Consider the following 15,126-nt stretch of genomic DNA (forward strand, 5'->3'; position numbering starts at 1 on the left):
AATTGTAAAATGGGTACATGAAAACTAGGCTTTATTTAGTAGTGGGACATAACAGAACTAAAAACCTAAATTTGTTTGGAAGTCACCTAAATTCCTTGCTCTCTTATATGCCTTACTATAAAAATATTTATTTTTTTTTTATTATTTTTGATCATTAGTGATGAGTGTCTATTCTGAGTATCACAAAATTTAAAAAGAAAGCTCTAATTACATTTATTCAAGGGTCAGCATCCAGATGTAATGAATTCTTCATGCTGTTGACGATGCCTGGGCTCTGTAATCCTATCTTGGGAGATGAGGTTTTGCCAAACTATTCCAATTTCTAGAAGTTTGGTTATAAGATAGTTTACACTGAGTATTTAAATTATATTTACAGTGGAAAAGCTTGCCATCAAAAATTCTTATGCCTGTAACATTTCTAGCACAGTTGTTCTCTTTAGTTTGGTTCACCCCATTTAAACCAACAAATAAACCCTCAACCAAAATTATATGCCTTCTTGGAACACCACGTACTTCAACTGGTAGTAACAACCAGACAAAATTTTGGCAGTTCTCAGGTACTGCAGACAGATTTCTACTGCATGCTCTGTTGGTGTACTTTCCAACAATATCATAGGGAAACAGTGCTAGCCTTAAAAACCTTAAATTACAGGACGCATATTGCCATGGTGAATATACTTTCAATTTTGAAAACATTGTAAGTCTGACTCTTAGAGTGTCTCTTCAGAGTATTGATAACTACCACAGTTTGCTGGTAACCCCTCTTTCAGCCTTTCAATGGGGACCTTTTTTCTTACTCTAGTCTTTAACTACAAATTATTATAACTCCTTCGGGTACTAACTTAGTGACATTTGAAATGTTCCAATTTTGACACTTAGTAATATAAGAAAAAAGGTTGTGAAATCCTTTAAGATAAATACATAAACAGTCTATTTAGAAAATATGAAACATTTGTGGGATTGGGATTTACTTTTAATTATTATAAAATGTCATAGCTAGACTTTCTCAGAAACATGCATGCTGCTCTAAACTCTGTCTTAAAGAAAATTTCAGAAAGATGATTCTTTACAGGTAAAGGTCAGATAAGGAAGGTAAATGTAAGATTTGCCTGAAATGGTGAAATTATTCTACTACACGTACAAAAAGAATAAAATAAAGATTTTTTTAAAACCTGTTTTATTTTGGTATGACATGGCTTCCATCAGGGTAAAGGCAAGCTGTAGTTGAGACTGGTTAACAATTGTATTCAACAGAAGTTGGAGGAAATAGGGAACTCTTCCTTTATTATCTCCCAAACCACTCTGCCTGTGGTCTTTTTACACTGCTTTTTTTAGATACTCTTTCTTGAGGTACTCATTTAGAAGGACCCAGTGATCCTAGAACCATGTGCCATTCCTCTTCCATCCCTTCTCTACTTGCCAGGTTACTTTTTGTAAGGGGGAAGAGAAGGCTTAGGGAGGCAAGAAACAGTTCTAAAACAGTTCTTTTCCTACAAAAGTATAATTGCTAAAGCTTTAGACTTCAGCAGGGCAAAAAAGGTACACATCTGGGTAGAAAAAAACAACAAAAATGTGTGACGTATTCACAAGAATCTACTCTATTCAGTCATCTCATTGAGGAAATAAGGGAGTATGAAAAAAGCAAACTTTTTTTGAAGTTTTCCATATGAATCAAATGATAGTGAAGTCTATACCTATTGCATTTTTTAAAGTAATTGCTATTGCTAACTGATGATCTCTGTCCTGACAAACAGAATTGGATATATTGTTTTAAGGAGAACTATGTCAATGTAAGCTTCCTGCAACATCATGCTAGCATACCCAAATCTCAGAAAACAAAAAGCTAAAAAAATTCAGAGGTATAAATATGTTTTCTTCTTATCTTTCAAAAAAAAAAAAAATCCAGGCTTGCAATATGTGGTGTGCAGGAACTTATGTTCTAATTGTAGATCTAATGTGTAATGTTAGAATTGGGATAGCTTAAAGCGGGTGAATATTAGGAAGCATATGTAGGCAGATAGTGTTTTCTTGTTAGCCTTGAGAATATTATGCTTTTTCAAAAATGCACAGAAAGGAAACAAAGTTTCTGTGAAACGAGATGATCGGAACCTGGCAGAAGAATTTACTGCTGAGATCATAGGAACGGCTGAAGTACAGAGCATGTTGCTCAGGCAGTAAAAAGGAGTCTAACCTTTGTTGAACTTCACTGTCTCATATGATAAGTGCAAATCAGGTATACTCTGTCTTTTATGTTCATGCTAATGAAATAGGGTTTTTACACAGAGGTTTCCAATTTTACTGATGAAAATCTGCCTTCGATTCCTAATGACAGAACTTACTTTTCAGTTTAAATGTGCTGCAATTTTCAGATTTATTTTTGGTTTGTTTTTAGAAAGCCTAATTAGCCCTAATAGATTTTTCATGTTCTACAACTGTAGCAGTTTAATTAATTAAGGTTTTTAAAACATTAAATGTGGCTCTCTGAGTTGAGACCTCAATGTAATTTAAAGATTGTCTGTTCCAGTCTGTTCTTCTATATGGCTACTAGCTGAACTTCGTGATTAAAACACTGTCTTCTGATAATGTTGGGATTTCTTAGGCCCTGAAGGATGAGAATGCAAGTAGAAATATTAGAAGTGAGGGAAGAAGTGTTTAATTAGGGAGCCTGGAAAGAGATACCATAAAGAAATCGGCCTATTCAGCCACTAGATGGCAGTTAAGTATTTTTGAATGTGCAAGGCACTTGTAAGTCATTCTCGGGGGGGTCCTGCAGATACCCTACAGTGACAACATTCGTTTTTGTTGTGGTTTTTTTTGTTATGTTTTGGTTTTGTTTTAAGTCAGAAAATGGTGACTTTCTGGTGGTTAATACGTTAGCCCATAAAAAGTACGCACACTTACTGTGTTTAACCTGATTAAGGTTTAATAATTGGAGCATTTCTCAAAGATAATAAAACTGTGTCCTAAAAATAATGACAAAAATCCCAAAACATTAAATGTTTAGAAATTTCTGTTCTGTCACTGTTAAGCCGTTGGGTTTTTTAAACCAGTGAAGGGAACACATTTGGTCTACAAGACTTCTGGGTGACTGTCTTTGTAGTGATAATTTAAAAGTTTTACTGCTGAATTACCATAATTTAAATAAAGAGGTCACATTTCTGTTGGATATGAAATTCATTTCTTCAACCATAATCCTGAATCTTTTCCATTTAGTTCTGGTGGAGGAGAGATCAAACAAAACAAAAAAGAAAGAATGAAAGTGCATTGGACATAATTTTTATAATTGACATACGTAGAATATAAATCATAGACTCCGTATTTAAGAAAAAGTAAATAAAGGAGTATAGTATGTCAAGCCTGTGTGGTAGAAAAATAAAAGCAGTTAATTCTCAGAACAAATGTTAGTATTTTGTATTATATCCAGACTTCACAATACTTGGATTGACTTCCGTTGTTTTGCTTGAAGGCAGTGTTTGCTTCTTTAAAAGGAACAATACATTGGTATAATTTTTAGTGGAGTGACAATAGCACATTTTTGCACTCTTCTTCCTGGCCATGGTGAGACTAAAATTTGTTTTGTTCTAATTTGTGTTCTTGCTGTTAATGTCAAGATGAAGTTTTACTTATATGCTCGTTTCAATTTGGAAAGGTTCTTTATTCTGTTTTTCCACTTTGATACATGACATGCTACCTCAATTATAGCTCTGAAATAGCATACAAATCATAGTATAATTTAGGGCTGAATAGATATTAGGCGGTCATGCTGTCCAATCCCTTCTCCACCAGCACCCTCCTCCAAGCAAGACTAGCTTAGATGTTTGGTTGTTTTTCTCAGGACTTTGTTCATCTCCGAGGATGTGTATGATAGTGCTAATATGTACTTCCTGCTTTGCCTAGTCAGTGGTGAAATTGTAAGTCTTGCTGTGTTTCTGCTGTGTTGTTTTGGAAACAGCTTAAGAAAATGAAAATGTGTGCCCTAAAAAGCACATATATTTCCTGTGAGTTACTACTAATTCACATATTGAGAACTTACAGGCACCGATTAAAATTCTCAAGAAACGGCTGAGTTCAAGTGATACATCTAGTTGCATGACTTCTCCATCACAGATGTTTATGAGAATATGTCAGAGCATAATATAAATTTTGCAACTTGTAATCATAATGGGCATTCTCCATTTTCCATTCTGACTACGCTTGATACTTAGACAATACCAGACAGACTTTTTTTGTCACTGTAGGTACAACTTCTTTCAAAGGTAACATCAACCTTAAGGTTAAGGCAATAATGTCTGAACAGTGTGCTTGCAAGTTCTATCCAATGGAGGTTAGCTTAGGACTTACAGACCTCTCTTTATTCTGTCACTGATGGGAAAACAAGGAAAAATCAGGGTAAAACTGAGAAACTTACTTATTTTAATCAGAATTACTTGCTGGTATTTAAAATACTTGGCTATAATGTGAGAGACTTTCTCCTTTTTCAAGAGATTAATTATTGTATGGGATAGGGCTTGGATAGGAAGAATTACCTCTTTCCTATCTGTGTGTCTGTAATTCCAAGCACTATTATGTTTCTTTTGCCTTTTACAGTGAACTTCTTGTAAAATACTAACAGAGCATTGTCACTTTTCTGAGGGAGCACTGAGTAGAAATGCATGATAGGTATACGCTTACTGAAAGTGCAATTTTGAATTGTATTCTATTTTCTCCTCTGACTTCTCACTCTCTTTACTTGTGAAAATAAGTAAATTGAGATAGTGTTCGTTCCATTTATGTGTTCCTGCTCAGAGTAAAATAAATAGCAGAGCTGTATTTATTAGTTGTTAAAATACAATTTATTTTTTGAATTCTCTCTCTAAAATGAAAATCCTATTTCAGATGAAAATCTATAAACTCCCCTTCTCCCAAAATACAGTTTAAATTGGAAGTTTGATTATTTACATATGAAATTCACCTTTTGGAGAGAAGTGAAAATAAACAGTTTTTGTATATTCAATGGTACCATATCGTATTTGGATTACATAGAATATTTTATGTACTATATTTACCTACCTTTCAAACTTTTTTCAAAGAACTCCACAGAAATTGAATTGAGAACAGGTGAAGAAATCCTATTAAGTAAAAGAGAGAAGCATGAAAAAGTGTATGTATATAAGTGTATGTGCTTGTGTGTGCATATACGTATATACACATACAGATGCACATTCCATAAAATGTGTCTCCATAGACTTTCTTCTTGTGACATTCCTAGCAGGAGAGACTGATCTCATTTGTCAGGTTGGATTAACCTGTTTGAGAAACCTCGTCCAGTCAACAGTGAGCCATGTACTAAAGATTAAATTCTTCCTTTATTTCTCTCAGAATTAAAGATCAGGTGCTACTTTACAGTGGGGTAGATCCTGAGAATTTCCATAGGACACTATGTGTAGAAGTGTGAGGTAAAAAATGCTTTTCTTAGTTAAAAAAAAAAAAAAAAAAAAAAAAAACATTATTTTTTACTTAGAAATATCCAAAGTTATTTAAAAAACAAAACAAAACAAAAAGCAACCATAACCACTGTATATTGCCATACCTGAATGAGAACTTAAAGCTGAGAATTATTTCTCCTCTTTGGATACAAAACAAACTTACCGGTTTAACTTCTACTTACATTCAGATCAAAAGATAGTTATCATTAGGTTGTCCATTTTAAGTTGGTATAAGTAAAACCAGTAAAATCACTCTTTTCTGTATTTTTAAATACATGTTTTTCTTTTTATTTGTTCTTTAGAAAATAAACCCAAAACTACTGATAAAAATTACTCACATTTCCTTGAATATTTACTTTCTTTGTTTTCAATATTCAACTTTTCCTGAAGAGACAAGTGATCTTTTTCTATTGTCCATGATACCAAAAAATTACTTAATCTCTCAAAGCTGAAAGCTCACGTTTAATGATTTGATTGTGATTGATTCTGTTTAATGTTCTCGCACCCAAAATGATAAAGCTTTGCTTTTAATGTAGCCTTCACACTTTCAAAGAGTTAGAGAAACCGACTAACCTCCAGCACCCTGCCTTGAGCATGTTTATGGATACATTTGTGAAGGCTCTAATTCCACTTCTCCAAACTTTTTCTTTCATGAGTAGTAGGCTCATATTTCAGGGTAGTGAAGATTACTCATCCCTTTCTGCAAAGATTTATTCTTACTGGGGATATTTTTTGCTGCTTATTCCCTGCTGGAAGCCTGAAACAAAAGCAAGATGTGAACCTCCCATTTTGTGGTCTGGCTGAACTTTTGGATAAAAAGGGCAAGTACTGTGTAGAATTATCATACTCTGGACAGTTTCTTATCAGGATGTGGCAGAGTTCACCTGGGAAATTCATTAGGTTTTTTAATCTCCAGTATTGGAGATTAAAGGCATTTGGAGTCCTTCAAATTTAGATTACAAATGTTCACGTTTGGGGCAATAGAATCCTTACTGTTATTTCTAGCATAAAAACGAGTGTAGTTTATGTATATAAAGAACACAGAAATAATAATAGAATGGTGTTGTTTACATGGTGACTACTTGCCGGGCTACTGGTCAATCTCAAATTGAATCAAAATTCAAGAGGAGGCCTGGTGTGAAAAATTCAACCCCTTTCTCTAGTATACCAATGAGTAATGTCCAAAGTATGCCAGATTATATGTTGTGTTTTAGCAGAGTGAGATGAATAGTTGCATTCACCCGGATACACCACAGAAAACTTCCCAAACCTTTTAGGCTCACAATTAAAATACTTTAGGACAAACACAGGTGATAGAAGAAAGGAACTGATTCATCACGTGATAGTCATTTCAATAAACAGGCTAAATATTGAGCAGAAAATAAGTCCAGAAGGGTTTTTATTCCAACTTTTAAGGAAATCTGTGATTCTTAAGGCACATTTTGCCTATTGGATTGATGGTGTTAGTTATCTCTTCATCTGCTGAAAGACCCAAATGCATGTAATTCTACTCTGGCAGTCTCTTTATGATCAACAGCAGAAAACCTAAAAAGACAGCAGAAATAGGCGAAATAAGGTTATATTAAAATTAATAAAGCTGAACCTCTTTTTTTTTCTTCTTTTCTTTCTATGCCCATTCTCATTTATGTGTGTATTTTACACTGGGTGAGTGCCAGAACAGTTCAGCCAGTTTCTGAAAAAAGCTATGTGGAGGGGTAAGCCTTTTTTGAAGCCTTGATTGTTTACTGCTGTACTGTTTCATGCTTCTCTAATAATGATATTTCGTTTATGCTAGGAGAGAAACTGTCAAGACTTGAGGGGGAGTTTTGTTGGGGTTTAGTTTAGTTGGTTGGGTTTTTTTGAATAAAGGGGTTCTAGAACTTTCTGGGCAATGAGGCTGAAAAACGCTATTTGTGCAGGCTAAACGTAATATTATGTAAGACAACAGTAATTATACTTGACTGCTGTGTAGCTCCTAGGGTGGTCAGTGGTTCTGTGAGATTTTATCTTGTCTTGTATGTAGTCTGCAAAGATTCTTTTGAGGTGCCAGTTGTAGCAGAAGTTGGGGATAACCTAAGGTTATATTTCAGCTCAGTTAAGTCTAACAACTTAGAGAGAAAACTTTCAAATTTTGATGTATTTCAAGTTGGGTTTTGGATTTGCTTTTTTTTTTTTTTTTTTTTTTTTTTATCTACTAAAATGAAAATTGTAAAGGGCTGGAATCTTATCCTCTGAAATGCACTTAGCCCAGGGATAAGGAATTCAAACTGTTCAGGAACAGAAGCTTCAAGAAACTGAATCTGAACAAGACTGTTTTCTTCTGGCTTCCCAGCTTTATACCTTGGCATTTATAATGCATGCATGCATCAGTCTTCAAAGGTCCATGCTCCCTGTTGATCATGTGTTTGTTTATTTGAACTATTTGAATTGCAATAATTATTGATTTCTGCATGCAGTGTGGGGTTTTTTTGTCACCCATGATAGGTTATGACAAAACATCTTGGTTGATTAGACATGTCCTAGCTCTTTACCTTAGGAAGAGCTAAATAGTCCCAATGCCAGTACAGTGCAGGCTGGTGTAATTCATCTGTTGCAGTATGTCACTGAGTGGGAGATCAGCTCACATTCACCAAACAAAGTTTATCAGTTCAGGCAGAGCAGTGCACTACACTGTTTCTATTTCAGGGCTTGCTTGTTCAGTGCTATCTTGGGGAGCTGTGCATCATGTTTCCTTGTGGTTATAGGAAGAAACATGGACTGTTCTGAAAATGTATATTCTTTGTCCCCATGCATTCACCTTAAATATGACAAAAGCTTCTCAAAAAAGATTTGATCATGTAGTCTGAGGAAGAAACTAGTATCCAATACTAGTCCTACCCTTCAGCAGTTCTTCCTGATGCTATTGACAAGTTTGCCAGCTTTTAACTGAACTTCTACTGCTGTAAAACTAAAATGTTGCAATGGGCTTTGAGAATTAAGTGAAATGTGAGAATTAATTAGATGGATGCCATTTTGTTTGAATGGAAATCAAGTGTCCATTAGTACCTCTCATTTGACAGTCACTGTAGCACTAAAAATGCCTGTTAAAATGTTGTGTCTCCTTTTCTTAATGTTGATCTGCAGTTGCAAGAAGTAGCTTTGTAAATGAGACAGCTTTAAAGAGAGAAACCTGAATAGAGATACCATTTCTCTGACTGAATGAAATTCTTACTGTGATGCTACTTTGTGCCATTCAGTGAGGGTGCGCATTCAAAAATTTTTCTCTTCCTGTAGAAGAGGCATTTATTAGCAGTTGCAGAGAGCATCCTTCCAAGTATCTGGATGCTGCTTGTACCATCAGGTGTTGACGTACTGGAAGACCAGAGGGGGCCTTAGTTTGCCATTGTAATCCTGTTTAACTGTATGCTTCTATTGCCTGTGTGTTTGCAGTCAGGTAGAAGCATAGACTCCAATTCATGAATTCTGACATAAAGAAGTTAAACAGTTAAGGTTTTTGAAAAAAAAAACAAGAAGTATAATCCTATCATCTAAATAGGAATTCCACCCAGAGAAGAAATTTCATTACACTAAGTGACAGATTTCTGAAAATGATCAAACTGCTGGTGCAACTTGTTGGCTTGTAATAATATAAGATATTAACTTCTAAAACTAAACTGTAATATGTCTTTATTTTTTCAAATATTCCAAAATTTCCATTCAGAACTGCCATTCTGTTTCTTCTCAGAAGAAAAAGACACGTTATGGCTGTTTATATAGTATATAAGTGAATGCAAGTTGAGATAGATCTAGATAAATATATAATATAGATACACATATATGTGTGTATGTGCATATAGGCTAGGGCTAACTTTCACAAATGTTTGGAGTTTTTTGCTGCCTGGAAATTTAGTTATAGAAGAGCCTGTAGCTTTCAGTCACTCATCTGAGAAACTAGGATGTCAGACACAGTAGAGGAGATAGCTGCAATCTGAGCTTTTACATGTTTGAAGATCCTGGACATGTTCTGTCTATATAGACCAGCTTTATGCTGGACATCTGATGTGCACATGTGGAAAACGTGACAAAATTGGAATGAATTGGATGTAATGTACACGCTTTTGGTACATGTGCAGATCCAAGTGTGCAACCTTTACGCAGTAAAGCCAGTATTCCCAGATCAGTTGGATACTGTACACACACAAGTCTATCAGTGCTACAGAGACATGGTCAGGCCAGCAGTCCCAGACTGACCATCCAATTCATTGCACATGGAACATGTACAACCTGTTTGAGAAATACTGGGCACCATTCTGTAGCCATACACTTCTGGAATTTTTTTTCCTGCTCACGTCTTTCACATTCAAGTCACCTGGATTAAGCAAGGCTTAAGCTTCCACCTTTCTTTCTTTCTTTACAGAAAGAAGACTGTTCCACAGTACCTGGGTCCTGGGTAAGAACTCTAGCCAAGACAGAGTTCCCTCATATCTCTTTTAAACCCCGTAGGTTTCTGCTGTGGAATTGTCCTTTGGATTGAAAATGAACCTCCTTTCCATTATGTGTATTTTTCCTATTGGGTCTTCTGGTTCCTGTCAACAGCTTTTGACCATCTTTTACATGTATGATAAATTAAGTCTTCCCTTGCTTATTCATCTGAGATAACTGTCTAATTTTTGTTTCTGATTGGATTTATATAATTTTAAATTTCCTTCCTTGTTGAGGATGGTGGAAACATGCTGTGACTTATGTTTGTTTGATACAGCCCTTTCTGATCTAGATAAAGACTCTAAACTTCTTGCTAGGTGAAAGGCAGAAATCTATTTAAACTATTCTGAGGGTATCTTAAAAGTCAAAATGAAAAGTATCTCCATCTAAAAATACTGATGCATATAAATACTGAGGCTTTGTTTTGTTTTGGTATGTTTCTTTTTTAAACCAAATAAATTTAAAGTATGTAATTTCCTCTGGATAAGTATCTCTGCATTCATAACAAAGTCTTGTTCATAATATGCTGTTTCTTTGAAGACCTGGATATATCGGTGATTGTTAGGTAACAACACCAGTAGAAAATCACCAGATTGTTTGCAATGCCTTGTCTCAAAGATATGGTTTCTTTGGGCATGGGATAAAAAGTCTCTTTAATTCATTGATACATTTTTGCTTATCTGAATTGCTTAATCATCCCAGTTGATTGCCCATTTTTTTAAAATTTTAACAAATAACTTCTTCTCTTGAAAGAAATTTCATGGTCTGCAGGGTAAAATCTCTTGTAAAACAGTAAATTCTAGTTTTTTTCCTGTTGTTCAGGTAGAATTTCAGGATTCAAGTATTACCTCTTTTTCTTGTGAAAAGTTGAATCCAATCTCCTGAGTAAATGAGTTTTTAAAACAACGATGAACTGTTCTGAGATCAGCCATCATTAAGGCATGTCTCTTCAGAACCATTTAATATTGTGTCTAATCCTGTTGGCTTCAGTTTGTTTGTGGCAGGAATGGATTTTCCAGTTCAGATAGAATTGAGAAGCTGTGTCTGTCATAAAACCCTTGGTGGGGTGTTCTTACAGTGTAAAATGGGCCCATGAGAGATACAGTCTGGGGAAACTGGATTTGTTTTCAAATAACTGAAAATTGGTGTGTGGCCTTAATAATCCTAAGTACATATTTCCTTTTGATAATGTTGCCTTCTGAAGAACTGGTAGGCCTTATTGTATTTTCAGGTGACTGGTAGGGGGATAAGAGCAGGTGAAACAAAGGGATAATAGAATATTCTATTTCTCCTTTATAATTAAGTTCTTCAACAAAACTGTTGCTGCTACGAAGTATTGAGCTATTAAAGTAAACTGAATGGATTGAAGCACCATGAGTAGTCTGTAAGGCGTATGTCTTTTTCAGCCTTTTTTCCTTGTTATAATGCTGCTTGTTAATATGTCTGCTGTGTTTATTACTTCACTTTTCATTGAAAAAAATTTTTTCTGTTCCATTTCTCTTCAAAGTTTGGTAGGGAGACCTAGTTGTAATCTATAACTTTCGGTTCAAACTGCCATTCCAGACAGTTCAAACAATTTAGGGGTTTATAAATTTTGATAAAGGTGTTTCAAAATCAAACAATAGTTTATTTAAATGTAGTAGTTGCTGGTTTACTTCTGGGATTGCTTTAGGATAGCTGGGAAACTCTAAGATAAACACAAAATAGAAATTTTATGTTTGAAAACCAATTCTGTTCCGAAACAATTTCTTAAGTATTAATGAACATATATTTTATTAATAGTCCCCAGCTGGAGGTTACAACTTCACTTTCCAGAAAGAAAAATGACTTTTAAATGTTTCATGTGTCAAAGAATGAGATGAAAAACATCATCTTCCTGAAACAAATCAAGGCAATTAGTATATCAGGTATTGTATGTTTACAAGACCTATAAAATCTGAATAATTGAAAGGTTTCCTATGAATAAGCCTACAGTCTCACCCATGAAGCTTATGATTTTATAAAAGGGAACAAAAAGGCACTAAGTAACTGTTTTGCTGTAACCACTTGGGAAGTCTGTTGCATGACAAACTTAATTCAATTAAATACTTAGTGCTGACCAATATTCCAAATTTAAAAAAAAAAAAAAAAAAAAAGGTACTGAATAGTAAATGCATACCGCTAGAAAATAATAAATTCTTTATTAAAAGATTTTGTGTTGTAAAGTCATGTCTGTCCTATCTCCTGTTTGACTTTCCTGAATAAGCACAAGTGGCTATTTTTGGACTAGGTTGCTTCTTTTGGTACCTTTTAGATAAAAGCACATACCCATTACATTTAGTACAGTTTATTACTGGTATTTATTTAAAAATGTAGGAATTACTGTGCCATTTAAGGTTAGTGATTTCTCTACTCAATCTGCAGCAGGCAGGATCAGATGCTTCAGAGAAAGATATAAAAAAATGTGGAAAACGCCAAATACAGAATAACCATTCCAGAAAGGAAGCTTTTCTAACATTATTCACTCACAGTCTGTCACTTGGCAGAGGAGTTTCAAATATTGGATGGGAAGAAAGTTCTCTCTTGGTTCTCCTCTTCTTTCCCTTCCCAAGCATGGTGGCTGGAGAAAAACATAATTACTCTGTTCTGAGATAAGCTGTTTTTGAAAAGTGAACATTTGTTATGTTCTGCATTCCTAATCTGTATTGTATCATTAAGGTGTATATTGAAACCCAACAGTCAGTAGTATGTTGAGTCTGTTATGCACAGTGCAACCTTTTGAAGAAACACTTAACGTCTTTTCCGTTAACAGAATTAAAATAATGCAGTGCCCTTCCCACCACCGTGTCTGCATATCCATGTGTACACAAACGCTTGCAGTACTTGTGCTCAGTGGTTGGTTGTTTTCTTGGTCAGGGTATGGGGGGGAGAGGGAGGGAGGGATTGTTGCTGATTTTTGGTTTTGCCAAATATAACCACAGTCTAAAACATGCTTATCCTGATGAAGGTAGTTTCATACTGAAGCAAGTCATTTTCTGAAGCTATCTTCTTCCACTGTAAGATGCAGCTAGCCAAAATGATAACATCTGTTTTAAAGACTTGTCATAACTGGCTCATTTCCGAACCTCTGGAATACCAATACTCTAAATTTTATTTTTGATATAGTGCTGAATGTTATGTTTTGTGCTTATTATTTATTTTCTTTCAAAGGATGATTTGGAGGTGAAATCTGAGGAGCGTGCCAGTGTCATTCAAAAGCTTGAGCAAACTATTGAGGATCTGAGGACCAAAATTGCAGAACTAGAGAAACAGTTCCCTGCTTCAGAGGTACAGACTGCTGGGAAGGAGCAGGAATATGAGCACACACATGCAGTCCATGGGGAACTCAGCAGTGTGACTCTTCAAACAGACGAAGAGGAGACTTTAACTAGGACTGTGTCACAAGCAAGATCTGTACAAACGTCACCAACAGAGGATTATTTAACACACACAATGCCTTCAGCCAATGCACTGCCACAGCCACCCCCACACTTAGAAGGGGGTAAAAGTGAAGGGCCAACTCAGAAATTTCCAGCTCTAGAACTACAGCCCACATTTTGTTCTGAAATCTCCTTAATTCTGTCACCGAAGCTAATCTCAGTGCCACTGGATGCAAGCCAGTCAATACAGAGTACGCCACAGTCACCTCTTCCAGGACCCAAAGTTAATTTGTTCCTTGAATTTGAAGGAGAGACTGAACTGCCAGCTTCCCATCAGCCTCTAAGTACTGTAGATGTGACTTGCAGTGAACATCCCCCTTCTTTGCCCCCAGAGCCCACATGTAGCATTCCTCCATCACTGCCAGCCACCAAACCTGCTGCTCCGCTGTCTGGGGCACATGGTCCTTCCCTTGCCACTTCCATGTCTGTGGCAGGAGTACCACCCCCACCACCCCTGCCCAGTTCAAGACTCTCTCCTTCTGCTGGCTTTGCAGTGCCACACTTGGACCACTCTTTGCAGGGTACTATCATGCCACCACCACCCCCACCTCCTCCTCCTCCTCCGCCACCTTTGCCAAGTGGGGAGACACCAATGCTGCCTTCAGCCCCTCTTGTCCCCTGTGCTGGAGTCCCACCACCACCTCCGCCACCACCTTTGGCTGGAGCAGGAGTCCCATCCCCTCTGCCTGGCTGGGGCATCCTGCCTCCCCCTCCACCACCACCACCTTTACCTGGGGCTGGTGTCCCTCCCCCACCTCCTCCTGCACCTGGCCTGGGAATGCCACCCCCAGCACCACCTCTGCCTGGGGCAGGACTGCCACCACCTCCTCCACCTCTGCCTGGAGGGGGCATCCTGCCCCCTCCACCTCCTCCACCACCTCTGCCTGGTACAGGTGTCCCCCCTCCACCTCCTCCTTTGCCTGGTGCAGGTGTCCCCCCTCCACCTCCTCCTTTGCCTGGTGCTGGTGTCCCTCCTCCACCTCCTCCACCACCTCTGCCTGGTGCAGGTGTCCCTCCTCCACCTCCTCCTCTGCCTGGTGCAGGTGTCCCTCCTCCACCTCCTCCTCTGCCTGGTGCAGGTGTCCCTCCTCCACCTCCTCCTCTGCCTGGTGCTGGTGTCCCTCCTCTGCCACCTTTGCCTGGTGCTGGTGTCCCTCCACCACCACCTCCTTTTCCCGGATTGGGAATACCACCTCCAGCCCCACCACCTTTGCCTGGAGAAGCACCACCCCTTCCAGCACCAACCCAGGGCAGCACTTACCCAACAGTCCCACAGGGCTGTGGGTTTCTTCCTCCTCCATTGCCATCTGGTTTATTTGCAATGGGTATGAATCAGGAGAAAGGGAGCAGGAAACATGTGATAGAGCCTTCTCGGCCAATGAAGCCTCTTTACTGGACAAGAATTCAGCTCCACAGTAAAAGGTAAGTCACAGAGTTGTGAAGAGAGTGTTGTTTTCACTTTGTGGCTGTCCTGATAGTGTTGTATGTTACGAGCAAAAGTCTTTACTGCTAGGCAGGTCTTTGTGAGAACCTCAGTGCAAATAGGATTTTATTTGTATTTGGATATGTAAATGAGGTGCCTGTTTTCTTTAAACCACACAAACTCTTGTTCTTTGGGGTCATTTACCACACATTGATCGGAGATCCGGGGGTGACTGTGTGCTATTAAGCATTCCGTGAGATGTTTCTTAAAATGTTGTATTTGTTCTTCCCCTCAACTTTCAAGAAAGCATTGATCTCTC

At 37.4% G+C, this 15,126-nt stretch overlaps 1 protein-coding gene across 1 annotated transcript in view; it reads left to right on the forward strand.

The window, feature by feature from the left end:
- Window positions 1-15,126, forward strand: part of FMN2 (formin 2) — a 178,105-nt gene that overhangs the window by 58,346 nt on the left and 104,633 nt on the right. The window contains exons 7-8 of the mRNA XM_033009292.2: window positions 9,862-9,894; window positions 13,116-14,806. Coding sequence (XP_032865183.2) covers window positions 9,862-9,894; window positions 13,116-14,806 — 1,724 coding nt within the window. The remainder of the gene's footprint in view (window positions 1-9,861; window positions 9,895-13,115; window positions 14,807-15,126) is intronic.

This window comes from Tyto alba, unplaced genomic scaffold, assembly GCF_018691265.1.
Source record: "Tyto alba isolate M040663 unplaced genomic scaffold, T.alba_DEE_v4.0 Super-Scaffold_22, whole genome shotgun sequence".
Classification (NCBI taxonomy): domain Eukaryota; kingdom Metazoa; phylum Chordata; class Aves; order Strigiformes; family Tytonidae; genus Tyto; species Tyto alba.